General features: G+C 46.0%; 1 protein-coding gene across 1 annotated transcript; it reads left to right on the top strand.

Moving 5' to 3' along the window:
• Positions 1–20,932: 20,932 nt before the first annotated feature.
• Positions 20,933–21,904, top strand: LOC309545782 (olfactory receptor 52N4-like; the record flags this gene model as incomplete). The annotated part of the gene is made up of 1 exon (XM_082245133.1): positions 20,933–21,904. The coding sequence occupies one exon, from the start codon at positions 20,933–20,935 to the stop codon at positions 21,902–21,904; it is 972 nt and encodes a 323-aa protein (XP_082101259.1).
• Positions 21,905–27,731: the final 5,827 nt, after the last annotated feature.

Here is a 27,731-nt window from a genome sequence, read left to right as displayed (position 1 = left end):
ATTTTCCTGTATAATACAAGAAATGTGTTATTGCCTGAAGGTCGCCACCTGGCGGCCACAGTGCAGTATTACATCTCCTGTGTATTACAAGAAATATGTATTATTGACTAAAGGTCGCCACCTGGTGGCCACTGTGCGGTACTACCTCTTCTATGTAACACAGGAACTATGTATTATTGCTTGAACATCGCCACCTGGTGGCCACATTTCAGTACTGCTCATGTGTAATACAAGAACTATGTATTATTGGCTGAAGGGCGCCACCTGGTGGCCACAGTGCGGTGCTGCATCTCCTGTGTAATACAAGAACTACTGTATGCATTATTGCTTGAAGGTCGCCACCTAGAGGTCACAGTGCTGTACTACATCACCTGTGTAATACAAGAACTATGTATTAGTGCCTCAAGGTCGCCACCTGGGGTTCACAGTGCGGTAACTGCATCCCCTGTGTAATACATGAAGTATGTACTATTGCCTGAAGGGCGCCACCTGGTGGCCACAAATTGGTACTGCATTTTCCTGTATAATACAAGAAATGTGTTATTGCCTGAAGGGCGCCACCTGGCGGCCACAGTGCAGCATTACATCTGTGTATTACAAGAACTATGTATTACAGTATTGCCTAAAGGTTGCCACCTGGTGTCCACTGTGCGGTACTGCCTCTTCTATGTAACACAGGAACTATGTATTTTTGCTTGAACGTCGCCACCTGGTGGCCACAGTTTAGTACTGCTCCTGTGTAATACAAGAACTATGTATTATTGTTTGAACGGCGCCACCTGGTGGCCACAGTGCGGTACTACATCTGCTGTGTAATACAAGAACTATGTATTCTTGCTTGAAGGGTGCCCCCTGGAGGTTTCAGTGAAGTACTGCATCTTCTGTGTAATACAAGAACTACTGTATGCATTATTGCTGGAAGGTCGCCACCTGGCAGCCACATTGCTGTACTACATCACCTGTGTAATACAAGAACTATGTATTATTGCCTCAAGGGCGCCACCTGGCAGCCACAGTGCAAGACTACATCTACTGTGTATTACAAGAACTATCGATTATTGGTTAAAGGGCGCCACCTGGTGTCCACAGTACGGTACGGCACCTCCTGTGTAATACAAGAACTATGTATTATTGCCAGAAGGGCGCTACCTGGTGGCCACAAAGAGGTGCTGCATTCCCTGTGTAATACAAGAAATGTGTTATTGCCGGAAGGTTGCCACCTTGCGGCCACAATGCAGTACTACATCTCCTGTGTAATACAAGAACTATCGATTATTGCTTAAAGGGCGCCATCTGGTGGCCACAGTGCGATACTGCGTTTTCTGTGTAATACAAGAACTGTGTGTTATTGCTTAAAGGTCGCCACCCGGTGGCCACTGTGCGGTACTACCTCTTCTGTGTAACACAGGAACTATGTATTATTGCTTGAACATCGCCACCTGGTGGCCATATTCCAGTACTGCATCTTCTGTGTAATACAAGAACTATGCATTATTGCTTGAAGGTCGCCACCTAGAGGTCACAGTGCTGTACTACATCACCTGTGTAATACAAGAACTATGTATTAGTGCCTCAAGGGCGCCACCTGGGGTTCACAGTGCGGTAACTGCATCCCCTGTGTAATACATGAACTATGTATTATTGCCTGAAGGGCGCCACCTGGCGGCCACAGTGCAGCATTACATCTGTGTATTACAAGAACTATGGATTATTGCCTGAAGGTCGCCACCTGGTATCCACTGTGCGGTACTACCTCTTCTATGTAACACAGGAACTATGTATTATTGTTTGAACGTCGCCACCTGGTGGCCACAGTCCAGTACTGCTCCTGTGTAATACAAGAACTCTGTATTATTGTTTGAATGGCGCCACCTGGTGGCCACAGTGCGGTACTACATCTGCTGTGTAATACAAGAACTATGTATTCTTGCTTGAAGGGTGCCCCCTGGAGGTTTCAGTGAAGTACTGCATCTTCTGTGTAATACAAGAACTACTGTATGCATTATTGCTGCAAGGTCGCCACCTAGAGGCCACAATGCTGTACTACATCACCTGTGTAATACAAGAACTATGTATTATTGCCTGAAGGGCGCCACCTGGCAGCCACAGTGTAGTACTGCGTCTCCTGTGTAATGCATGAAATGTTATTGCCTGAAGGTCACCACCTGGCGGCCACAGTGCAGTATTACATCTACGGTGTATTACAAGAACTATTGATTATTAGTTAAAGGGCGCCACCTGGTGTCCACAGTACGGTACGGCATCTCCTGTGTAACACAAGAACTATGTATTATTGCCTGAAGGGCGCTACCTGGTGGCCACAAAGAGGTACTGCATTCCTTGTGTAATACAAGAAATGTGTTATTGCCTGAAGGGCGCCACCTGGCGGCCACAGTGCAGTACTACATCTCCTGTGTAATACAAGAACTATCGATTATTGCTTAAAGGGCGCCATCTTGTGGTTACAGTGCGGTACTGCGTTTTCTGTGTACTAAAAGAACTATGTGTTATTGCTTAAAGGTCGCCACCTGGTGGTCACTGTGCGGAACTACCTCTTCTGTGTAACACAGGAACTATGTATTATTGCTTGAACATCGCCACCTGTTGGTCACAGTCCAGTACTACTTCTCCTGTGTAATACAAGAACTCTGTATTATTGGCTGAAGGGCACCATTTTGTGGTCACAGTCCAGTACTGCTCCTGTATAATACAAGAACTATGTATTATTGTCTCAAGGGTGCCATCTTATGGTCACAGTGCTGTACTGCGTCTTCTGATTAATTCAAGAACTATTTATTATTGACTAAAGGTCGCCACCTGGTGGCCACAGTACGATACTGCATTTCCTGTGTAATACAAGAACTACAGTGCGGTACTACATTTGCTGTGTAATACAAGAACTATGTATTTATTCTTGCTTGAAGGTTTCCACCTGGTGGCCACAGTGCGGTACTACATCTCCTGTAGAGCTATGTATTCTTGCTTGAAGGGTGCCACCGGGCGGTCTCAGTGCAGTACTGCATCTTCTGTGTAATACAAGAACTACTGTATGCATTATTGCTTGAAGGTCGCCACCGAGAGGCCACAGTGCTGTACTTCATCACCTGTGTAATACAAGAACTATGTATTATTGCCTCAAGGGCGCCACCTGGCAGCCACAGTGTGGTACTGTGTCTCCTTTGTAATACATGAACTATGTATAATTGCATCTGTCCTCCCCCTGACCCAATATTGTCCTTCTCTACTGTGGTTTAACTGTATCTGACCTGCGGTTGTCCTTCTGAGCTGCAGTTTTTCTTCTTTCAACCTGCACTGATCCCCTTTTTGACCGGCAGTTGGCCTTCTAACATGCATAGGACAAATACAGGTCCTTTTGACCTGTATTTGTCCTCTTTGGTTGGCAATTGTCATCCTGGCCTGCAGTTGTTTTTCTTCTGACCTCCAGTTGTCTTCTTTATGATCTGCAGTTGTTCTCCTGACCTGCAGTTGTCCATCTAACCCAAAGTTGACCTCTTTCTGACTTGCACCTGTCTTCCTGACCTATGGTTGTCCTTCTGACCTGCAGTGGACCAGCTCTAAAGATAACCTTTTGACTCATAGTTGTCCTATATCTGACCTGCAGTTGACTTTCTTCTGAACCATAGTTGTCGTCATTTTAACCCACAGTTGTCCTCCTTCTGACCCGTACTTGATCTACTTATGCAGGTGTCCTGCTTCTGACCTCCTTTGACACGCAGCTGTCCTCTTTTTTACCTAAAGCCATCCTCTGACAGGCAGTTGTCCTCCTCCTGATCAAGCAGTTGTCTTCTTCTTGACCCTCAATTGTTGTCCTTCTGATCTGAAGTTTTCCTGCTGACCCTCTTTTGAGTCTAAACTGGATTCATTTTGACCTGAATATGATGTCCATATGACCTGGAGTTTCTCTCTTTGAAGTGCTAGATTCCACTGCAAGATGAAAACCGGTAGATGGTAATTGTGGTGCTCCCCAGAATAGCATAGGGGAAAGGATGGTCATCCACCACTAATGTAGATTAATATGGACTGGTATATAGAGGACACAGCTGCGTCTATCTCAGAACCCCCAAATGGATTCCTAATCCCAGGGTATGGTAGAATTATATCCCAGCTGAAACAGTCCAGAGGGGGCAGGTAGGAGGCGGATCACATATAGAGGAATCTCTCAAAATATTGGAGACAAATTTCAGGATAGTCAGGTGGGTCATGTTTAAACATCCCCAAAAAAGATAGAGTCCTCAGTACGGGAAAAAATCATTATAAGGCAGAGTAGCCAAGATGTCCATGAGAGATACTTCGATGGTAGCTGAGGTCCCTGGGCATATATCACATAGCAGTGCCAAAAAAAACCCAAAAAACTGTTCAGCTTTTCAAGTTTCGCCTGCATCGCCCAACGGAAGGTTGGGCGATGCAGGTGAAACTTGAAGTGCTGAAAGGTCAAGTATCATGCATCTGCATACTGCTGATATATATTAGACACAAGATTGTACTTGGATGCACTGAACCTGTCTTTGTTCAGATTGAGGCTCATCACCTCGATTTTATTGTTTGCTTTTATATGCTGTTAATAAAGTATTTTGTTTTATATCTTGTTTCCATGTGGTCTATCTTATGATGTGCCCTCAAAGTCCATCCTTTGGCCTGCTTGATCAGACTATTTGTTTTTTCTGTCTTCCTGGATTATGGCAGGCTCCTGGTAGCTCACCTTGCTTCTATATATGGGTCCTGTTTTTCCAGTCCAGTATGGAAGTCTCTGAAGGAAGTATGTATGAGCTCTGTTTTCCCGCCCAGTATGGAAGACTCTATAGGAAGTATATATGGGTCCTGTTTTTCCAGTCCAGTATGGAAGACTCTATAGGAAGTATATATGGGTCCTGTTTTTCCAGTCCAGTATGGAAGTCTCTGAAGGAAGTATGTATGAGCTCTGTTTTCCCGCCCAGTATGGAAGACTCTATAGAAAGCATATATGGGTCCTGTTTTTCCAGTCCAGTATGGAAGACTCTATAGGAAGTATATATGGGTCCTGTTTTTCCAGTCCAGTATGGAAGACTCTTTAGGAAGTATATATGGGTCCTGTTTTTCCAGTCCAGTATGGAAGTCTCTGAAGGAAGTATATATGGGTCCTGTTTTTCCAGTCCAGTATGGAAGTCTCTGAAAGGAAGTATGTATGAGCTCTGTTTTCCCGCCCAGTATGGAAGACTCTATAGGAAGCATATATGGGTCCTGTTTTTCCAGTCCAGTATGGAAGACTCTATAGGAAGCATATATGGGTCCTGTTTTTCCAGTCCAGTATGGAAGACTCTATAGGAAGTATATATGGGTCCTGTTTTTCTAGTCCAGTATGGCAGTCTCTATAGGAAGTATATATGGGTTATTTTTTCCAGTCCAGTATGGAAGACTCTATAGGAAGTATATATGAGGCCTGTTTTTCCAGTTCAGTATGACAGTCTCTAAAGGAAGTATGTATGAGCTCTGTTTTCCAGCCCAGTATGGAAGACTCTATGGGAAGCATATATGGGTCCTGTTTTTCCAGTCCAGTATGGAAGTCTCTATAGGAAGTATATATTTGTTCTGTTTTTCCAGTCCAGTATGGAAGTCTCTATAGGAAGTATATATATGGGTCCTATTTTTCTAGTCCAGTCTGAAAGACTATAAGAAGTATATATGGGTCTTGTTTTTCCAGTCAAGTATAGAAGACTCTATAGGAAGTATATATGGGTCCTGTTTTTCCAGTTCAGTATGGAAGACTCTATATGAAGTATATATGGATCCTGTTTTTCCAGTCCAGTATGGAATACTCTATAGGAAGTATAAATGGGTCCTGTTTTTCCAGTCCAGTATGGCAGTCTCTATAGGAAGTATATATGGGTTCTGTTTTCCAGCCCAATATGGAAGACTCTATAGAAAGTATGTATGAGCTCCGTTTTCCAGTCCAGTACAGAAGTCTCTATAGGAAGTATATATGGGTTCTGTTCTTCCAGTTCAGCATGGAAGTCTCTATAGGAAGTATATATATATATATATATATATATATATATATATATATATATGGGTCCTGTATTTCCAGTCCAGTATGGAAGTCTCTATAGGAAGTATATATGGGCTCTGTTTTGTCCCGTATGGAAGTCTCTATAGGAAGTGTATATGGGTCCTGCTTTTCCAGTCCAGTCTGAAAGACTATAGGAAGTATATATGGGTCCTGTTTTTCTAGTCCAGTATGGAAGACTCTATAGGAAGTATATATGGCTCCTGTTTTTCCAGTACACTATGGAAATCTGTATAGGAAGTATATATGGGTCCTGTTTTTCCAGTCCAATATGGAAGACTCTATAGGAAGTATATTTGGGTCCTGTTTTTCCAGTCCAGTATGGAAGACTCTATAAGAAGTATATATGGGTCCTGTTTTTCCAGTCCAGTATGGAAGTCTCTGAAGGAAGTATATATGAGATCTGTTTTCCAGTCCAGTATGGAAGTCTCTATAGGAAATATATATGGGTCCTGTTTTTCCAGTCCAGTATGGTAGTCTCTATAAGAAGTATATATGAGCTCTGTTTTCCAGTGCAATATGAAAGTCTCTATAGGAAGTATATATTAGTCCTGTTTTCCAGTCCAGTATGGAAGTGTCTATTGGAAGTATATGTAGGTCCTGTTTTTCCAGTCGAGTATGGAAGACTCTATAGGAAGTATATATGGGACCTGTTTTTCCTTTCTTGCCTCTGATGTTGAAGTCAGGAATGTTCTGAGCATTTTCTATATTTCCTAATTGTCTTCAATAAATGAAGAAGGTTCCTCTGTGTGTCTTCATTGCCTGTTTGTCATGTTCTCTAAGCGCACTATTAGAACACCCTTGGACCTGTATATATAGGTATAGGACCACTGGGGAAGAGGAAAATCACTGTAGTAGTCACCGATAATACAACGATCACCGCAGTCCTCTGAGTCCTGTGCCAGGCAGCTGTCCTTCTGCATAATGAGCACAGGCGGCTGCTCGCTCGGCATGACCGCCATTCACAGAACGCCTTCTATTTTTTTCTGGTACCAAAGGTCTTGTTTTTTGTAAATGAATACAAGGTGTTCTCTGGTTGGATAAGGTGGAGATTGTGACTTCACCACCTCGTCCAATCAGAGAACACCTGAAATTCATGGAATAAAATACAAGGCTTTCTGTGAATGGCGACTGTGCTGAGCAAGCGGTTCCCCTGTGTTCATTATGCAGCAGGGCAGCTGCTCGGCCCAGGACCTAGAAGACCACGGTAACTACTACAGTGATTGTCTGCTTCCACAGCAGTCCCACAGGTATGAATACATACAACATTCTTTGAGTTGAGCTTCAAGACAAAGTGTAATTATCCTTTTAGTCTCCTTGAATGGATCCTCCTTCCAATGGAAACATACCTCAATGCGATGGCTGGGGTTCCAGTGCTTGTGTACATTCAGCACCACAAATCCCCGCTGTCCTGGCCACTCCCACACATTACAGCCTCTTAGACTTCCATAAGGAGGTGTCCCGAGGTCGGAGAGGATCGGAGATGGCCTAACAGAAGTCTATGTAATTTCTTCTGTGAGGCCATCTCCGATCCTCTGGCCTGTGAAGACTAATGCACAGGCATGGCCAGGCTTGCGGCACTGGATGTAAACAAACACCAGAGGCTACAGTCATCAGATCAGTCTTTCTCAACCTTTCCAACACAGAGGAACCCTTGAAATACATTTCTGGTCTCGTGGGAACCCCTGCTAAAAATGAAAAATATACAACTCATGACACATTAGTGTGACAGTCAGTGGGAAGAATGCCCCTTACTCTTGTCATCATTGGGAAGAATTACCCCCCTTACAGATAGCTAAAACTTAGCTAAGACTTATCGGAGAGGCAGAAATTGCCCATTGCTCAAGGAACCCCTGGCAACCTCAGGAGGAACCCTGGTTGAGAAACCCTGCATCAGATGGAGGCAAGTATGCATCTGAGGAGGAGGGAGGATGGGTTTAGGGTTAGGTCCGGTATTTAAAGGATTACTCTACTTTGTCATAAGTGCGATAATCCATTAAATGTCTATTGTGTCAGAATCAGCACTTGTCAGGTGGGTGGGGGAGACATTTGGGTTGATTTACTAAAACTAGAGAGTGAAAAATCTAGGGCAGCTCTGCATAGAAACCAATTGGCTTCCATTTTTTTTTTTTTTGTCAAAGCTTAATTGAAGAAGCTGATTGGCTGCCATGCACAACTGCACCTGATTTTGCACTCTAGTTTTAATAGATCAACCTCATTGGGTTGATCAGTCTAATTTCTAGCCTGTAGAGCAGCGATTAGGCTTTGTTTACAGTGTTTAGATCCATTCATCATTTGTAATGTGAGTTTTGTTGGAAGATGATTAGAGCCAGAGGCTCTAATAGGCTTCAAAAAAGGGTTTGCTCGGGGCGCAAAGCACTGTGCGCCCCGAGCCCACCCAGTTGTGTGACAATAGCGAATTAATATTTACTATTGCCACACTGATTCTCCTCCCGGCCAATCAGGAAGTGGGTCCTGAGACCTGTTTCTCAATTGGCCAAAGGAGAAGGCATCCTATTGGTGGAGGAGGAGGGGGGAGATGGCCGCCGAGAGGGGACATGGAGGAGACTGAGGGGGAAGCCGTCGCCGCCTGTCAGTCTGGAGAAACAAGGTAAGTGAACAGGCGCCTGGGGGGGTGGGGGGGGGTGGATATGGTGTAGACTTGGCTCTGGAGTGACCGGCCAATGGAGCACCAGCCACCACTGATACTAACTGCACTCCCCTGCAATAGAACAGGCTGTATACTCACCTCTTTGGTGGCCTTTGTCCCCCTCCATCCTCTCCATTGCAGCGCTGTGGTCTCTCTAGTATTCTGGGATACCTCAGGGAGTGTTCTATACCGGTGTCCCCTGATGCATACTATTGTTCCTTCCTTCAACTTCTACATCTCAGCCATAGGTGTGTGCACCATAAGGCCTCATGCACACAGAGCGTTAGAAAAAAACGAGCTGCAAAGCCACTACCAATGCCAGGAAAAAGCAGCTTGAAGGGAAACCCCACGCCAAAATGAAAAAAAAAAAAAAAATGGCGTGGGATCCCCCCACCCCAAAGCACTTTGTCCCCATGTTGATGGGAACAAGGGCCTCTTCCTGACAACCGTGGGTGATGGTTGTTTGGGTCTGCGGCAGGGGGCTTATCGGAATCTGGAATCTTATTTTTTATGTTTTTATTCCAGTTTTACACTGCCTTTTTTTATTTTGTATTGTGCTTTTTACAGTGCTTTATTTTTTTATTTTTATTCTAGTTTTACACTGGCTTTTTATTGTGGTTTTATACTGGCTTTTTTTTTTTTTTTTTTTTATTGTAGTTTTACACTGCCTTTTTATTGTAGTTTTACACTGCCTTTTTATTTTGTATTTTTAATTTTCTTTGTTGTTGCTTTACACTCTTTTTTCTCTTTGGCAACTGGCACATCCAGCTCGATCTAGGGAGAGCACTGAAAGCTATCGTGTTTTAATTGCTGTTTGTGTCCCCATTGGGATAGTGAGCCCTCCCATTGTAAAGTATTACTGCAGCTGGACTGTTTAACCTTATGGGACTGTTAAAGTCCTTGGAGTGTGAAATGATTTGTTCTGAAACATAATTAATCTGGGGGGTAGAGGGGGGGGGGGCACATGGGTCAGCTGATATTTTTATATATATTTGCTGGGTTTCTGGATCTCCTATCATCTGTGTGCAGAGGAGAGAGGCGGTGAGTGTAATACTGGACTGTGCATGAGGACACAGAAGCTGCAGGAGGACCGAGCTTCTTGCTAATAATTTATTATATATATATATATATATATATATATATATATATATATATATATAGGTATAAATAATGCCAACATCTTTGTATAAGTTAAGGGCATTCATGGGAAACACATCAATATTGCTATTATAATAATAACTAATTTTCCATCATATTCCACAAGACTTCTTAAAACTTAGTTTTTGATGGCTAGAGGTACAGTAGGCATTCACAGTACACAGAACCGTGAGTGTCGTTCTGTATAGGCTGCAAAAATTAGCTCACATGGTTTGAACTGACAGCAAAAAACTTAGTATTTGGTGGCTGGAGGTACATTAGGCATTCACAGAAAAAATAATTGTCGGCCCTGAAAGGCCCAAAAAATTTGCCATTCAATGGACATGAAATGCCTTTTATGACACTGTATGTAGTGAAGCCAAGGACCAGGAATTGTTGTGGGTGGAGGAATTGTGTTGAATTCCTCAGAGACCCATGCCTAATTCATTTTTATAAATGTGAGGTAGTCTACACTGTCATGAGCAAATTGTGCAAGCTCTGGCCAGTGGTCAAGCCTGCCCACCCAGTAGTCATAGGCGTGCGCACAGGGTGTGCCGGGTGTGCCTGGGCACACCCTAATCACCCTGTGTCTGTTAGTGTTGGGCCGGCTTCTCCATCTCTGCCACTGAGGGTAGTGAGATACTTGGTGGAGAGGCGGCTGTGCTGTTGGCTCCAGCAGATAGTGAGGCTTGTCAGAGCCGCTCAGTGTGTGTGTGTGACACTGTTAGGTAATGTTAATGCTTGCAGGGAGAAAGACGAGCTGTCAAAACTCAGGGGTGATGTCGGGGGTGGGCGGGACCGAACAGCTATCAAACACCAGCCAATAGGATGGGGTCTGGGCGGCCGCTTCGTTTATGTGGCTCCGCCCCTTTCTTAAGCAGCCCAATCATTGGCTGGTGTTTGACAGCTGCTTGATCCCGCCCACCCCCGACATCACCGCTTTTTTTTACAGCTGGGCTTTCTCCCTGAAAGCAGCTACATTACATGACAGTGTCATACACACAGTGGGGTACCAATGTGGGGTGTCAGCCGGCGTTCTCTGAGATCCCACATCGCAGGGTGAAGGCAGCTGCAGTGGCAGCTCCTTCAGTCCGTGCTGCTAGCGGGGGGCGGAGCCGGGATGGGAAGAAGGGGGCGGAGCCTCGCGGGGAGGGGCGGAGCCTCGGCGGGAAGAAGGGGGCGGAGCCTCGGCGGGAAGAAGGTGAGTGCGTTCCCATTGCTCAAGTGTGTGTGCTGGATAGGAGGGGGGTGGGGAAGCTGCATATAGAGGGATTCATCTTTCCCTATTCTTTCTGCAGCTGCTGAATAACTGATTCTCCTCCTCTCCCTCCTGCAGGAAGAATAGGGAAAGATCAATTCATCTATATGCAGCTGCCCCATCCCCCTCCTATACAACTTCTTTTGCTAGCCCCCCGGTGCTCGTAATCCCCTCCTCTGCTCTTAGCCCCCCCCAAAGGCACTAGACCCCCCTGTTCTTTAGCACCCCCCATGCTCTTCAGCCCCCCACAGTGCTTTTCATCTCCCTCCCCCCAAGTGCTCCCTGTCCCCCCCAGTGCTCTCCACCCCCTGGTTTTCCTTGCCCGCCCCCTAAGTGCTCCCTGTCCCCCCCAGTGCTCTCCACCCCCCTGGTTTTCCTTGCCCGCCCCCTAAGTGCTCCCTGTCCCCCACCCAGTGCTCTCCACCCTCCTGGTTTTCCCTGCCGCCCCCCAAGTGCTCTCCACCCCCCTGGTTTTCCCTGCCCGCCCCCCAAGTGCTCGCTGTCCCTCCCAGTGCTCTCCACCCTCCTGGTTTTCCGTGCTCGCCCCCCCCCCCCCAGTGCTCCCCCCCGCGCCTTCCAACCCCCCTACAATGCTTTCCAAATCCCCTCTTTATTCTCTCCAGCCCCCCCCCCCCCCACCGTGCCCTTCAGCTCCTCCAGTGCTCTCTGCTTGCCCTGTGCTCTCCGGCCCCCCTAGTGCTCTTCTATCTTCTATCATGTCCTCAGTCTCTGAGCATCTTCTGTATCATGTCTGCAGTCTCTGACCATCTCCTGTATCATGTCCTCAGTCTCTGACCATCTCCTGTATCACATCTGCAGTCTCTGACCATCTCCTGTACCATGTCTACAGTCTCTGACCATCTCATGTATCACGTCTGCAGTCTCTGACCATCTCCTGTACCATGTCTACAGTCTCTGACCATCTCATGTATCATGTTTGCAGTCTCTGACCATCTCCTGTATCACGTCTGCAGTCTCTGACCATCTCCTTTATCATGTCTGTAGTCTCTGACCATCTCCTGTATCACGTCTGCAGTCTCTGACCATCTACTGTATCATGTCTGCAGTCTCTGACCATCTACTGTATCCTGTCTGCAGTCTCTGACCATCTCCTTTATCATGTCTGTAGTCTCTGACCATCTCCTGTATCACGTTTGCAGTCTCTGACCATCTCCTTTATCATGTCTGTAGTCTCTGACCATCTCCTGTAAACACATTGCTAATAATATTAGCTATCTATTTATGCTGAAGGTAGGACTGTGCAGGGGAGGCAGAGAGTGCAAAAGGGGGAACTGTGATTAGAGAGACAGGGGGCAGACTGCAAGGGGCACTGTGATTGGGGGGGGGGGCTGTGAATTTTGTGCAATAAATATTCCTGAAAACATTACAAATTTTTGTGGGTGCTTACATTTTAAAGTTGGGGGGGGGGGGTGCCAGATATAGGATCCGCCCCGGGTGCCAAATTCTCTAGGTACGCCACTGCACACACACTGAGCAGCTCTTGCAAGTCTCACTGTCTGCTGAATGTGAAACTCCCCCTCTCCCCTGTTAGTGTCCATAAGTGGTGTCCAGTAGTGCCACCTATCAGTGCCCAATAGTGCCACCTATCAGTGCCCACCAGTGCCACCTATCAGTGCCCACCAGTGCCACTTCATCAGTGCCCATCAGTGTCACCTAATAGTGCCTATCAGTGCCCAGCAGTGCCGCCTCATCAGTGCCACCTATCAGTGCCCACCAGTGCCGCCTCATCAGTGCCCATCAGACACATCTAACAGTGCCTATCAGTGCTTCCTATCAGTGCCACCAATCAGTGCCCACCAATGCCGCCTATCAGTGATGCCTATTAGTGCCCATCAGTGCTGCCAATAAGTGCTGCCTATCAGTGCCACCTATCAGTACCCATCAGTGCAGCCTCATCAGTGCCAGTCAGTGCTGAGAACAAGCGCCTATTAGTGCTGCCTATCAGTCCATATCAGTGCCTCACATGTAATTTCACCTGTAATACACATCAAAAGGAAAATAAGGCATACATCTTTTTCAAAACTTAGCAGTGATGGTGGAACCCCTCTACAGATATTTGCCATACAATTTAACTTAAGTGCAAAAACCTTTTAGTGTCCCAATACTTTTGACAAGTGTTTATGTGTGTGTGTATATATATATATATATATATATATATATATATATATATAGTGTGTGTATGTGTGTGTATATATATATATATATATATATATATATACACACGCATGTGTGTTTGAGCTTTGGGGTGCACACCCTAATGCAATAGGCTGCGCACGCCTATGCCAGTAGTCCAGGGGTTCATCACTCCTCAGAGCGTCCACATCGGCCGTTAACCCGATGTAGTCGGACACCTGTCGGTCTAGGCGTTCCCTCATGCTGGAACTGGGGTACAGCTGTCGATGGTTTGGCTGAAAGAAGGATCTCATATCTGAAGTGACCAAGACATCTTCCAACCGCCCTCTTCTTGCAGGCGCCGTTGGATTGCTACCCGCAACTGTCTCTCTGTGACTGGAAATTCCTCTGCCAGCGCACGGAAAATCAGAATGCAGCATTTCCCGCAGCAAGGCCTGGAAGTGCTGCATTCTGACCGCCCTCTGTGATTGTGGTAACATTTCCACCATTTTGTGTTTGTACCGGGGGTCTAAGTACGTTGCCACCCAGTACTGGTCCTTGGCCTTTATGCGTTTTATACGGGGGTCCCCCTTAAAACACTGGAGCATGAAGGCACCCATTTGCACTAAACTGGAAGCGGTATAGTGGCCTGCTTCCAGCTCATCATCCAGGATAATGTCGTCCTCGTTCTCCTCCCCCATCCACGGATAACAGCAGGGATCCCAGAAAGGTTTAAAGCATGCTCTTCTTTCTCCTCCTCATCCCCCCAGCACCATCCTCCTCCTCTGACTCCTCTTCAGACTCCTGCTGTTGATTTGTCTCAGATGGAGTAGCACCCCCTGGGAATTCATCCAACATTGTGACTTCATCTTCCTGCTCCTCGATGGCTTGATCAATGACACAACGAAATGCACGCTCCAGAAAGATGGCGTAAGGTATGATGTCACTTATGGCGCCCTGGCCGTGACTGACCAGTTTGGTGATCTCATCAAATAGCCGCAGAAGTCTGCATGCGTCGCGCATGAGCAGCCACTGGCAAGGTGAAAAAAACCCAAGCTCCCCAGAACCTGTCCTGCCGCCGAGTTCGAACAGGTAGTCATTAACTGCACGTTTCTGCTGGAGCAGCCTATCGAGCATATGCAACGTTGAGTTCCATCGCGTCGGGCAGTCACAAATAAGACGTCTGAGGGGCAGGTTGTGTCGCCGCTGAATCTCAGCAAGGTGAGCCATGGATGTATAAGATCTTCGGAAATGGCCCGAGATTTTCCTGGCCTGCCGCAAGACGTCCCCGACCCCAGGGTATTTGCCAACAAATCGCTGCACCACCAAGTTCAGGACGTGTGCCATGCATGGCATGTGTGTTATTTTGCCCTGTTTCAGCGCGCTCAGCAGATTGGCACCGTTGTGGCACACCACTTTACCAACTGACAAATTCAGCGGTGTCAGCCACTGATCTGCCTGTGATTGCAAAGCTGAAAGGAGTGAAGGACCAGTGTGGCTCTTGGCTTCCAGCCACAACAGACACAGCACAGCATGGCAATGTCTCACCTGACATGTGTAATAGGTTCTGGGGATCTTGGGCGGTGCAGGAGAAGAGACGGTAGCAGCAGAAGAGGAGGAGTCAGCCGAGGAGAAGAGGGAGGATGGAGGAGGAGGAGAAGAAGAGGCAGGCCTGCTTGCAATCCGTGGCGGTACAAGTAAATCTACATGGGTGCCACGGGTTGCATGCTTAACGGCCGTCAGAAGGTTCTCCCAGTGGGCAGTAAAAGTGATATACATTCCCTGCCCGTGTTTGCTAGACCATGTGTCTGTGTAGATAACACCCCGCTTCAATCTGTGGTATTGGGGGTCCACAGGTTTATCACACCAGTTCTACAAATAATTGGCCAGTATCTGTTGTCAATGTGTGTTGCATAGTTAACACAGCAAAAGAGGCCAAATTTTTGCAGGACTAAAATACAATCTTAGAAAAGTATACTCAGATAACACCCCACTTCAATATGTGGTATTGGGGGGCCACTGGTTTATCACACCAGTTGTTCAAAAAATTGGCCAGTGAGTTTGGCACTGTGTGTACCAGACTTAACTCAGCAGAGGAGGCAATATTCTTGCAGGACACAAATACACTTATGAAAGTATACTCAGATTGATAACACCCCACTTCAATATGTGGTATTGGGGGGCCACTGGTTTATCACACCAGTTGTTCAAAAAATTGGCCAGCGAGTTTGGCACTGTGTGTATCAGACTTAAGTCAGCAGAAGAGGCAATATTGTTGCAGGACAAAAATACACTTATGAAAGTATACCCAGATTACACCCCACGTCAATATGTGGTATTGGGGGGCCACTGGTTTATCACACCGGTTGTTCAAAAAATTGGCCAGTGAGTTTGGCGCTGTGTGTACCAGACTTAACTCAGCAGAGGAGGCAATATTGTTGCAGGACACAAATACACTTGTAAAAGTATACTCATATAGGCTCCAAAAATTAGCTCACATGGTTTGAACTGACAGCAAAGAACGTAGTATATGATTGCTAGAGGTACAGTAGGCGTTCACAGTATACACAAGTAGGTGGCAGGCTGTATAGGCCGCAAAAATAAGCTCACATGGGTTGAACTGACAGCAAAGAACTTAGTATATGATGGCTAGAGGTACAGTAGGCGTTCACAGTATACAGAAGTTGGTGGCGGACTGTTTAGGCCGCAAATATGAGCTCACATGGGTTGAACTGACAGCAATGAACGTAGTATATGATTGCTAGAGGTACAGTAGGCGTTCACAGTATACACAAGTTGGTGGCGGACTGTTTAGGCCGCAAACATGAGCTCACATGGGTTGAACTGACAGCAAAGAACGTAGTATATGATGGCTAGAGGTACAGTAGGCATCCACAGTATACACAAGTTGGTGGCGGTCTGTTTAGGCCGCAAACATGAGCTCACATTGGTTGAACTGACAGCAAAGAACGTAGTATATGATTGCTAGAGGTACAGTAAGTGTTCACAGTATACACAAGTTGGTGGCGGGCTGTATAGGCCGCAAAAATGAGCTCACATGGGTTCAACTGACAGCAAAGAACTTAGTATATGATGGCTAGAGGTACAGTAGGCGTTCACAGTATACACAAGTAGGTGGCGGCCTCTATAGGCCGCAAAAATTAGCTCACATGGGTTGAACTGACAGCAAAGAACTTAGTATATGATGGCTAGAGGTACAGTAGGCGTTCACTGTATACACAAGTTGGTGGCGGGCTGTTTAGGCCGCAAACATGAGCTCACATGGGTTGAACTGACAGCAAAGAACATAGTATATGATGGCTAGAGGTACAGTAGGCGTTCACAGTATACACAAGTTGGTGGCGGGCTGTATAGGCCGCAAAAATGAGCTCACATGGGTTGAACTGACAGCAAAGAACGTAGTATATGATGGCTAGAGGTACAGTAGGCGTCCACAGTATACACAAGTTGGTGGCGGTCTGTTTAGGCCGCAAACATGAGCTCACATGGGTTGAACTGACAGCAAAGAATGTAGTATATGATTGCTAGAGGTACAGTAAGTGTTCACAGTATACACAAGTTGGTGGCGGGCTGTATAGGCCGCAAAAATGAGCTCACATGGGTTCAACTGACAGCAAAGAACATAGTATATGATTGCTAGAGGTACAGTAGGCGTTCACAGTATACACAAGTTGGTGGCGGGCTGTTTAGGCTGCAAACACGAGCTCACATGGGTTCAACTGACAGCAAAGAATGTAGTATATGATGGCTAGAGGTACAGTAGGCGTTCACAGTATACACAAGTTGGTGGCGGGCTGTTTAGGCCGCAAACATGAGCTCAGGTGGGTTGAACTGACAGTAAAGAACGTAGTATATGATGGCTAGAGGTACAGTAGACGTTCACAGTATACAAAGGTTGGTGCGGGCTGTTTAGGCCGCAAACATGAGCTCACATGGGTTGAACTGACACCTTTTTTTTACGCTCCAACATTTGAGCCACAGAAGCCTGCCTTTTTCCAGAAAAACGTAACGACGGCATCATGGAAGGTGGAGTGTTGGACAACTGTGAGGACACAGGAGAAGGAGAAGGGGGAGGAGAAGGAGAAGAGGCTGGACGGTGAGAGCATGGAGTGTGGCTTTGTGGGTTCTGACAGTTTTGCTCCCACTGGGCTCGGTGATGGGATTTCAGGTGCCTTCTTAAGGCGGTTGTCCCTAGGTGAGTGTTGGGCTTACCGTGACTTATGCGTTGACTGCAAAGGCTGCAGATGGCAACACTGGTGTCAGCAACGGACACATTAATAAAAGCCCCCACTGCGGAGCCATGTGCCGGCATCCTGGGAGCGCCAGATGTGACTGTACATGGTTGATGTCTCGCTCCTGATACATTTGCAGTCTGCTTTCTACCTCTTCTGCAATGCAATTTCTGCCTGCCTCTCCTCCCTATCTGCCAGTCCGTCAGTCCGTCAGTTCTACAAATAATTGGCCAGTAACTGTTGTCACTGTGTGTAGCAGAGTTAACACAGCGAAAGAGGCCAAATGTTTTTCATTGGTGGTTAGTGTAGTGCCTCCTTACATTGATGGTCTGTGTAGTGTCTCTTTACATTGGTGGCCAGTGTAGTGTCTCCTTACATTGGTGGTCAGTGTAGTGTCTCTGTTATGAGGCAGGTGGAAGCCTGTCGTGAAGAGAAGGCTTACCGTTGCCGGTGGGCAGAGCTTGGATGGAAACCCGAGGTGAGTAGCACAGGCTAGCCTGAGGTGCGGGGTCTAAGCACCCACCGGTCTTCACCAGAGCCTCTGATGGTGAGGATGGATTTGGCTGCAGGTGGATACCAGGTCGCGGTCCCCAGGGTCGCCCCACCAGGGGGTAACTGGTCAAGGTCCGAAGATGGATGAGCCGACAAGGAGAATCCAGAAGAGTAGTCAAGACGAGCCGGGATGCCTGGACAGGCAGCAAACAAGCGAGGTCAGGGACGAGCTAAAGGCTTCTCCACAATAGAGACAGAGGTTACCCATTTGCCGACGACGCCTCTCTTCTGGAGACAGGGCTGGTCGCATGATCCAGAGTTGCATGGGTTCGGGTCAGGGATGAGCCAAAGGTCAACAGGTATCAGACAGGAATAGAACAGGAAGCAGGTTCATAACACAGGAGAGCTGAAGACAACACAGCAAAGTGCAAATGCACCAGCTGCCTTTAAATAGGCCTCTTTTGGCGCCAAACGTCCGGGTCAACGTGTGAAAAAGCATAATGTGCGTGGGGTCACGCACGGTAGCTAATGCGTATTAGCCAGGCGCTAATTCGCGCATGCGTATTAGCCAGCCGCTAATTCGCGCATGCGTATTAGCCAATTAGCGTCTTCTAACAGTCTCCTTACATTGGTGGTTAGTGTAGCGTCTCCCTACATTGGTGATCTGTGTAGCGTCTCCTTACATTGGTGGTCAGTGTAGTGCCTCCTTACATTGGTGGTCAGTGTAGTGTCTCCTTCTATTGGTGGTCAGTGTAGTACCTCCTCCTATTGGTGGTCAGTGTAGTGTCTCCTCCTATTGGTGGTCAGTGTAGTACCTCCTTCTATTGGTGGGTAGTTTAGTGTCTCCTCACATTGGTGGTCAGCGTGATGTTTCCTAACATTGGTGGTCAGTGTAGTATCTCCTGATCTGTGTAGGGTTCCCGTGACATTGGTGGCTAGTGTAGTGTCTCCTTACATTGGTGGCCAGTGTAGTGTCTCCTTACGTTGGTCGTCAGTGTAGTGTCTTTTTCCATTGGTGGTCATTGCAGTGTCTCCTTCCATTGTTGGTCAGTGTAGTGTCTCCTTCTGTTGGTGGTCAGTGCAGTGTGTCCTTCTATTGGTGGTGATCAGTGTAGTGTATCCTTCTATTGGTGATGATCAGTGTAGTGTCTCCTTCTATTGGTGGTCAGTGTAGTGTCTCCATCTTTTGGTGGTCAGTGTAGTGTCTCCATCTTTTGGTGGTCAGTGTAGTGTCTCCATCTTTTGGTGGTCAGTGTAGTGTCTCCATCTTTTGGTGGTCAGTGTAGTGCCTTCTTCTAGTGGGGTTCAATGAGTGTCTCCTTATATTGGTGGTCAGAGTAGTGTTTCCTTACACTGGCTGTCAGTGTAGAGTGCCCTTACATTGGTGGCCAATGTGCCCTTTTAATAACTTCAGTTTGTTGTTTTAGTAACTTTCACCTTTCCTGGAGATGTCCACTCAGGAAAGAATAGATGGCATTCCCCCAAAGGAAAAACCACAAATCTCTCTCCCTACTCTATCCTACATGCCCCACCCTGTACCTTAAATCCACCCCAGCCACATGCCCAATCTTTCCTACTCAGGTGGAGACTCTGCCCAGCCTCTACAGGCCTTACAAGTTCAACACAGCACACCATAGTGTGTTACCAAGGATTGTGGCTTGCTGCAATGCAGATGGGTGGCATTGATGTGGCATTGAAAATGAGTTGCTCCACAGTGCTCAAAACATGCAGTGCACGTTACTTCAATGCAATGATATGAATACACCCGTACCCTCAATGACATGATGATGTGTGGGTGTCATTGGGTACCCATACCCGTACCCTCAGTGACATGATGATGTGTGGGTGGCATTGGGTACCCATACCCTCAGTGACATAATATGTGGGTGGCATTGGGTACCCGTACTCTGTGACATGATGTGTGGGTGGCATTGGGTACCTGTACCCATACCCTCAGTGACATGATGATGGCATTGGGTACCCATACCCTTACCCTCAGTGACATAATGATGTGTGGGTGGCATTGGGTACCCATACCCTCAGTGACATAATGTGTGGATGGCATTGGGTACCCATATTCTCAGTGACATGATGATGTGTGGGTGGCATTGGGTACCCATACCCTCAGTGACATAATGTGTGGGTGGCATTGGGTACCCATACCCGTACCCTCAGTGACATGATAATGTGTGGGTGGCATTGGGTAACTATGGTGTATAGTGTTAACTATACAGAAATGCAGCCCTCCTATCTCTCTTCGGAAACCCATATTATTAAAGAGACCCTGTCACAAACTTTAAAAGAATTACAACTAAAAGTAGTTTTTTTTCCATATGATTTTGTTTTCACTTACAAATTGCCTTTCAACATGCTAGAAAATATGACAGGAAGAGCCATTCCCTAGGATTCCCCCCATCTGCCTTGCACATTATAGCCTTCTCCTTTTCTGGGAGTGTCTAATTACTTATTGTGCTGGCCCAGCTCCTCTGCCCCTCAACTCCCCCCCCCCCCCTATAAAATCTTTTCTGTAGCTGCCAGAGAAGGTGGAAATGGGGATAGTAAAGGGTGATAGCTCTGCGTCTGCTTGGGCTCATGACCTCAGATCCAAGATGGAGGCCCTCAGCAGCAGTGTGCCGGATTTTCAAAGTGTCTACACAAGGGAGGCTTTTACAGATAAATAACATATCTAAAATATGTTATATACACATATACTCTTATGGGAAGATGATTTGTTGAAATAATTGGTCTGGTGGTCATTAAGAATATTTAAACCAACCCCCCCCCCCCCAAAAGAAAAACAGTGAGAGGACCGTACATTTCTTTCAAGCCTTTTTCTATAAGCAAAGTATTTTCATACAGGTTAATGTAACCATGTTGTTCATTTCTCATTATAAGTGTTTTATGTTTCTATCAGTGATTGGCTGCTTTATTCCTAACAGTAACGGACCATGCTCCCTGTTCCCAACACTAGTTTCCACATGCCATCTACGTTCCTCCTTATCGGAATCCCTGGATTAGAAAATGGAGTGGTGTGGATATCATTCGTCTTCTGTGTCCTCTATATCCTGGCCATCTTGGGCAACAGTGCCTTACTGTACATCATCAAAACCGAGGAGAGCCTCCATACCCCCATGTATTTCTTCCTCTCCATGCTTGCCTTCAATGACTTGGCCTTCTGCAGCTCCACTGTGCCAAAGACTCTGGGGATCTTCTGGATGAATGGTGGTCTTATCAATGCCACCAGCTGCCTCACCCAAATGTTCTTTGTCCACTGTCTTTCAGTCACCGAGTCGGGGATCCTGGCGGCTATGGCATATGACCGCTTTGTGGCCATCTGTTCCCCACTCAGATACAGTTCGGTCCTTACCTACAGCCTTCTGCAAAAGATTGCACTTGTTATTCTTCTCAGAGCCGTTGTGGTCATCTTCCCCATTCCTATTCTGGTAGGACATCTCCAGTACTGCGGTGGGAATATTGTGCTGCATTCATACTGCGATCACATGGCCGTGGTCAATGTAGCGTGTGGCAACAAACATGTTGACAGTGTTTATGGATTAGTCGTGTCTCTTTGTGTCACTGGGTTCGACCTGCTCTTTATTGGCCTGTCCTACTCCATGATCCTACAAGCCATCTTCAAGATGCCCACCAAGGATGCCCGGCAGAAAGCGGTAGGAACGTGTGGCTCCCACATCAGTATTATTGTTGTAGCCTATTTCAGTGCAATTTTCTCATTTGTCACATACAGGTTCGGACAGAACACCATCCCTCATAATGTCCACGTCCTCTCCTCCAATTTTTATATCCTATTCCTGCCCTTCTGGAATCCTCTCATCTACGGGGTGAAGACAAAGAAAATTCGACAACGGGTCAAAAGGATCCTCTTCTATGATCAAAGTACATTTCCATGGGGCAGGCATTAAGCAAAGTAGTATAAAAAGGTTTTAAAGAAATCTATTTCTTAAACACTTGTCTACCTGGGCAATTTTGTAATTTTTCATGAACATGTTAAAATCTGATTTTTTTGCTGGAAATGGCTTCAAACCCCTTAAAAAAAACTGGTCTCCAAACTGCAGCCCAGGGGCCCAGATGTGGCCCTTTTCTTGTCTTTATCCGACCCTTGTTGGAGCACAATTCTACCAACAGACACCAATGATGGGGCATCATTCCCCCTACTGACACCATCAATGGGGCATTATTCTACTAATTGATATCAACAATGGGACACTATTCCTCCCATTAACACCAATGATGGGGCACTGATGCCGAGGCATTTTCTATTCCCAATGGTCACAATCCAACCTCCCTAAAGCCTGAAGGACAGCAAACTGGCCCTTTGCTTAGAAAGTTTAGAGACTCCTGCCCTTAACCATTATATATTGTCTGAAAGCCTGGGGAATAAAATGATGGTTTTTGCCATTTTTTTAATGTTGTATAATTTTTTTTCATATTTTAATATTTTTTTTTATTACATTTTTTTTGCCTATTATTTCTAAAAAATATATAAAATGAGATCAGAATTTACAAACAGGAACTGGCAAGCTCTCAGTAAACCAAACCAGAAATAATTTGATCGACTTTAATCATAAATTATACTTTCACCCTGCTCTTAAAGAGAAAGTAAACCTTCCTCTGTAACTTGTACCTATAGGTAAGCCTATGATAAGGTACTGATATATGATATAGGTACTGTAATTATCTCCTTAACCACTTTGCCGCTGCTCACTAGAGCTCTACTGCGGCAAAGTGGCTCTTGTAAGTCTGACGACGTAGACCTACGTCGGCAGACACTCCCCTTTCTCGGCGGCGCGTGCGCGCCGCCGGAGGCTCGCTCCCGCTGTATTCAGTCACAGTGGGAGTCGGGCCAGGGGAGGAGCAGCGGCGATTGCCGCTGCTCTTCCCCGATCATCGGGGAATCGAGTCTGGAGATCCGCCCGCTTGTGTAAACAAAGCGGGCGGATCTCCGAAGTGACAGGGACAGGCAGCATTGCTGAACCTGCGATCTGTCAATGTGTCACTCAGTCACTCAGTCACCTCCCCCCACACATGTCAGTAAGCACCAGGCATACATTAACCCCTCTCTCTCCAATAAAATTAACCCCTTCACTGCCAGTGTCATTTTTACAGTAACAGTGCATATGTATAGCACTGGTAACTGTAGTTATGTCACTGGTACCCCCAAAAGTGTCAAAAATGTCAGTCAAGGGTCCGATCTGTCCGCCGCAATGTCGCAGTCCCGCAAAAAAAATTGCAGATCGCCGCCATTACTCGTTAAAAAAAAAACACCAAAAACGACAGAAATCTTTCCCTTAGTTAGTAAACGCAATAACATTTGCGCAAACCAATCAAAATACACTTATTGTGTTTTTTCTACCAGAAATATGTAGCAGAAAACAAATTGGCCTAAAATGATAAAATTTCATATAAAAAAATGTGAAAAATATTGTTATTTTTTCAAAATTGTCGCGGTTTTTTGTTTATAGCGCAAAAAGTAAAAATCGCACAGGTGATCAAATACCACCAAAAGAAAGCTCTATTTGTGGGAAAAAAAGAACGTAAATTTAGTTTGGGTACGGCGTCGCACGACCGCGCAATTGTCAGTTAAAGTCGCACAGTGCCGAATCGCAAAAAGTGTCCCAGACGTAAGACAGCAAAATCCTCCGGTGGTAAAGTGGTTAACTTGCAGCGTTTAGGAGATATTTACTTTGCATGCAGTTGGCGACATCACTGGCGCGTGCGCTCTGATGGAACGGCCGCCCGTACCAATCCTTCAGAGCCCTGTGCCATGAACGGCGGCTCCCACACGCGGGCTTCTTTCTAAGGTATTTCATAATGAGCTTGTATGTGATGCATACTAGCTCATTATGCCTTTGTCTTTCAGGTTTTAATTTTTTTTATTTTTTTGGAGGCTTACAACCTCTTCAACCACTTAAGCCCCGGAGGATTTGGCTGCTCAAAGACCAGGCCCTATTTTGCGATTCGGCACTGCGTGACTTTAACGGACAATTGCGCGGTCGTGCGATGCTGTACCCAAACGAAATTGATGTCCTTTTTTCCCCACAAACAGAGCTTTCTTTTGGCGGTATTTGATCACCTGTGCAATTTTTATTTTTTGCGCTATAAACAAAAAAAGAGCATCAATTTTGAAAAAAATAACAATATTTTTCACATTTATTTATATGAAATCCCCCCCCCCCCCAAAAAAAAAATTAAAAAATCTAAATTTTTTAACATTTTAGGCCAATTTGTTTTCTGCTACATATTTTTGGTAAAAAAAAAATCGCAATAAGCGTATTTTGATTGGTTTGTGCAAAAGTTATTGCGTTTACTAACTATGGTAAAGATTTATGTCATTTTTATTGTTTTTTTTTTTTTTAAACTAGTAATGGCGGCGATCTGCGAGTTTTTCTTTGCGGGATTGCGGCGGACAGATTGGACCCTTGACTGACATTTGACACTTTTGGGGGTACCAGTGACATTACTACAGTAATCAGTGCTAAAAATATGCACTGTTACTGTAAAAATACACTGGCAGGGAAGGGGTTAACTTTATTATTGATCAAGGGGTTAAGTGTGTCCCTAGGGGTGTGATTCTAACTGTTAAGGGGTGTGGCTAGTAATGTAACCACAGAGACATACGATCCTACATAGCAGGATCGTATGATCTCTGAAGTTACACCAGGGAGAATGACAGGCGGCTTTGTTTACATCAGCCGCCTGCTTTTTTTTTTTTGAAGGCTTACAACCTCTTTAGTTACACCAAAAACACTTTATGACTGGCAATTACATTTTTTATTTAAATGAATGGCCATCACAAGGGGCTAACAAGCTTACTATGTGATGTCATGGACAGGTGACAGGTCCTCTTTGTGGAGACATCTGGGTCTGTTAGACCCTCAATATCACCCCCTGCCTTACACTGCAGCTAATCAAGCACAGATCATGGTAGAGTTGCGGCATCCTCAGCTACTGCAGCTGGCGAATGACAGCTGTGACCCCCGGAAGTGACACAATCTACACTGAACAAAATTATAAACGCAACACTTTTTTGTTTTTGCCCCCATTTTTTATGAGCTGAACTCAGACTTTTCTATGTGCACAAAAGGCAGATTTCTCTCAAATATTGTTCACAAATCTGTGTTAGTGATCGCTTCTCCTTTGCCAAGATAATCCATCCACCTCACAGGTGTGGCATATCAAGATGCTGATTAGACGGCATGATTATTGCACAGGTGTGCCTTAGGCTGCCCACAATAAAAGCCACTCTAAAATGTGCAGTTTTACTGTATTGGGGGTCCGGGGGGGGGGGTCCAAAAAGGAAGTGGGAGGGAGAAGGGCACTACAGGGTCCTGCAGTGCCTGGAAAAACGAATATGTTTTCCAGGGGGCAGCAATTATTTTGCCTAGGGCGCCAGAAATCCTTGCACCGGCCCTGCTTACTAACTGTGGGGGGCTCTGTGACAGGCACACAGAGATCGGTGACTCAGCTTAGGTGAAACACACGATTTCATTGTGCCTGGCTGACAGGAGAGCCACCAGGCTTGTTTACATTGGCAGACAGCTCTCCTGTCAGTTTCCCTGAAGATCGCAGGAGGCCCAATGGCGATTGCGTCCGCTCCTCCCGCGGTCTGGCTCCCACTGCGTCTAATCACAGCGGGAGCGCAGCTTTGGCAGGGCACGCTACATGCACATAATCACGTAGATCTACGTGATTATGCGCAGCCGAGCCGACCTGCCGCAGTAAATCTGCGCGGGGCAGTTGGCAAGTGGTTAACTAATATGATAAATCCACCTTACATAAAATGCATATAGTGCAACATTCATATACATACAATGTGCAAATAATAATCCCACATTAGTGGACAGGCAGCCAGTGAAAGTCCTCAATTAAATAAGGAAAAGGTGCACTCCCCAGCAGCAAAAACACTTACCAGACAATATGGACCTCTTAGTAATATAGCATGTGGGTCTAGCAACAAAAAACAAAGAAGGGGAGCACCGGCTTAGCACATTATCCTCAATAGAGATTTATTGGCTACAGATAAAAATATATCTACTCATAAACATATGTTGTAAGCCAGCATGTCAGATTCAGATAACTGAGTTCATGTGCGTCCTAGCCAGGACCATGGCTCATAGATGGGAAGGAGAGGATTCAACAATAGTGTAATATTAGGAACTGGGGAGCTACAGTTCATTGAGGGAACCATAAATGCCAACATGTACTGTGACATACTGAAGCAGAGCATGATCCCCTCCCTTCAGAGACTGGGCCGCAGGGCAGTATTCCAACATAACGACCCCAAACACCTCCAAGACGACCACTGCCTTGCTAAAGAATCTGAGGGTAAAGGTGATGGACTGGCCAAGCATGTCTCCAGACCTAAACCCTATTGAGCATCTGTGGGGGATCCTCAAACAGAAGGTGGAGAAGTGCAAGGTCTCTAACATCCACCAGCTCTGTGATGTCGTCATGGAGGAGGGGAAGAGGACTCCAGTGACAACCTGTGAAGCTCTGGTGAACTCCATGCCCAAGAGTGTTAAGGCAGTGCTGGAAAATAATGGTGGCCACACAAAATATTCACACTTTGGGCCCAATTTGAACATTGTCACTTAGGGGTGTACTCACTTTTGTTGCCAGCGGTTTAGACATTAATGGCTGTGTGTTGAGTTATTTTGAGGGGACAGTAAATTTACACTGTTATACAAGCTGTACACTCACTACTTTACATTGTAGCAAAGTGTCATTTCTTCAGTGTTGTCACATGAAAAGATAGAATAAAACATTTACAAAAATGTGAGGGGTGTACTTACTTCTGTGAGATACTGTGTATCTTAACTTGTATTTATACAGCAGCTATTGTGTCCATATATTAGTTTTTGAGTTTATTGTTATTATTATTTATCACTCCTTTGAAAATTGATCTGTGGACTGTACAATCACGTTCTTCTGACACAAGTGCTCTAACAGGAAAGCAGAGATCGAATGAAATATGAGAAAACTGCCGGCACAACATCAGCAGGACATCAAAGTCAAACACATCTTAGAGGTCACTGCAAGAAAAAGGAGTGTCACTCCATGAGATGTTCTGAAGTTGGACGATTTGCCGTACAGGTTTCAATGGAGATCTATTCCTATATCGGTATTCCCTCTGGAGACACAGAAGGCCCAGGCTGGGTTTAAGCCACCAGCGCTATTGACCTTTATATGAGGTCCAGAATATCTGGTAAGCGGGAATTCTTGCTTTGGTGGAGGATATCACAATCTGGGTGATGGAAGGTGTTATTACCACATAGAAGATCTATTTAGAATATCGTGTTTGGACACTATCATTGTCGAATATTTCTGGTGTGGAAGGACTTTTTTCTCTTTCGTTCATCGATGGAGACACCACTCCATAAATCATAACTAAGTGGGCTATATTGCCTCCTACAGGAGTAGGACTAGGCAGGAAAAAATACACCTGGCTACGCCCATGTGCCGTCCTCAGCTGGTATATAACCTGGGGAGGACTGGGCCAGAGAGCAGGGGGGCAATTGCCCCCTGGGCCGCTCTGATGCTCCGTAAAAAAGCTGCACTGATTCTGCCACAGATATGCCTAAAGGATTCCTGGTGAAGAGAGGTACAAAGTCCCAGCCACTGACCTACTGAGTGCGGGTTGAAGACAAGGACAGATCGCAGATCTCACCCCCCCCCCTCCCCCAGCATGGATGGTGTAAATTGTGTCTGAGCAGAGGCCGATTCACACTG

The sequence above is a fragment of the Pelophylax lessonae genome (genome assembly GCF_965119305.1).
Source record: "Pelophylax lessonae genome assembly, chromosome: 2".
NCBI lineage: Eukaryota > Metazoa > Chordata > Amphibia > Anura > Ranidae > Pelophylax > Pelophylax lessonae.
Note: the sequence above shows the minus strand (reverse complement) of the source record. Positions and strands in the feature narration are given on the sequence as shown.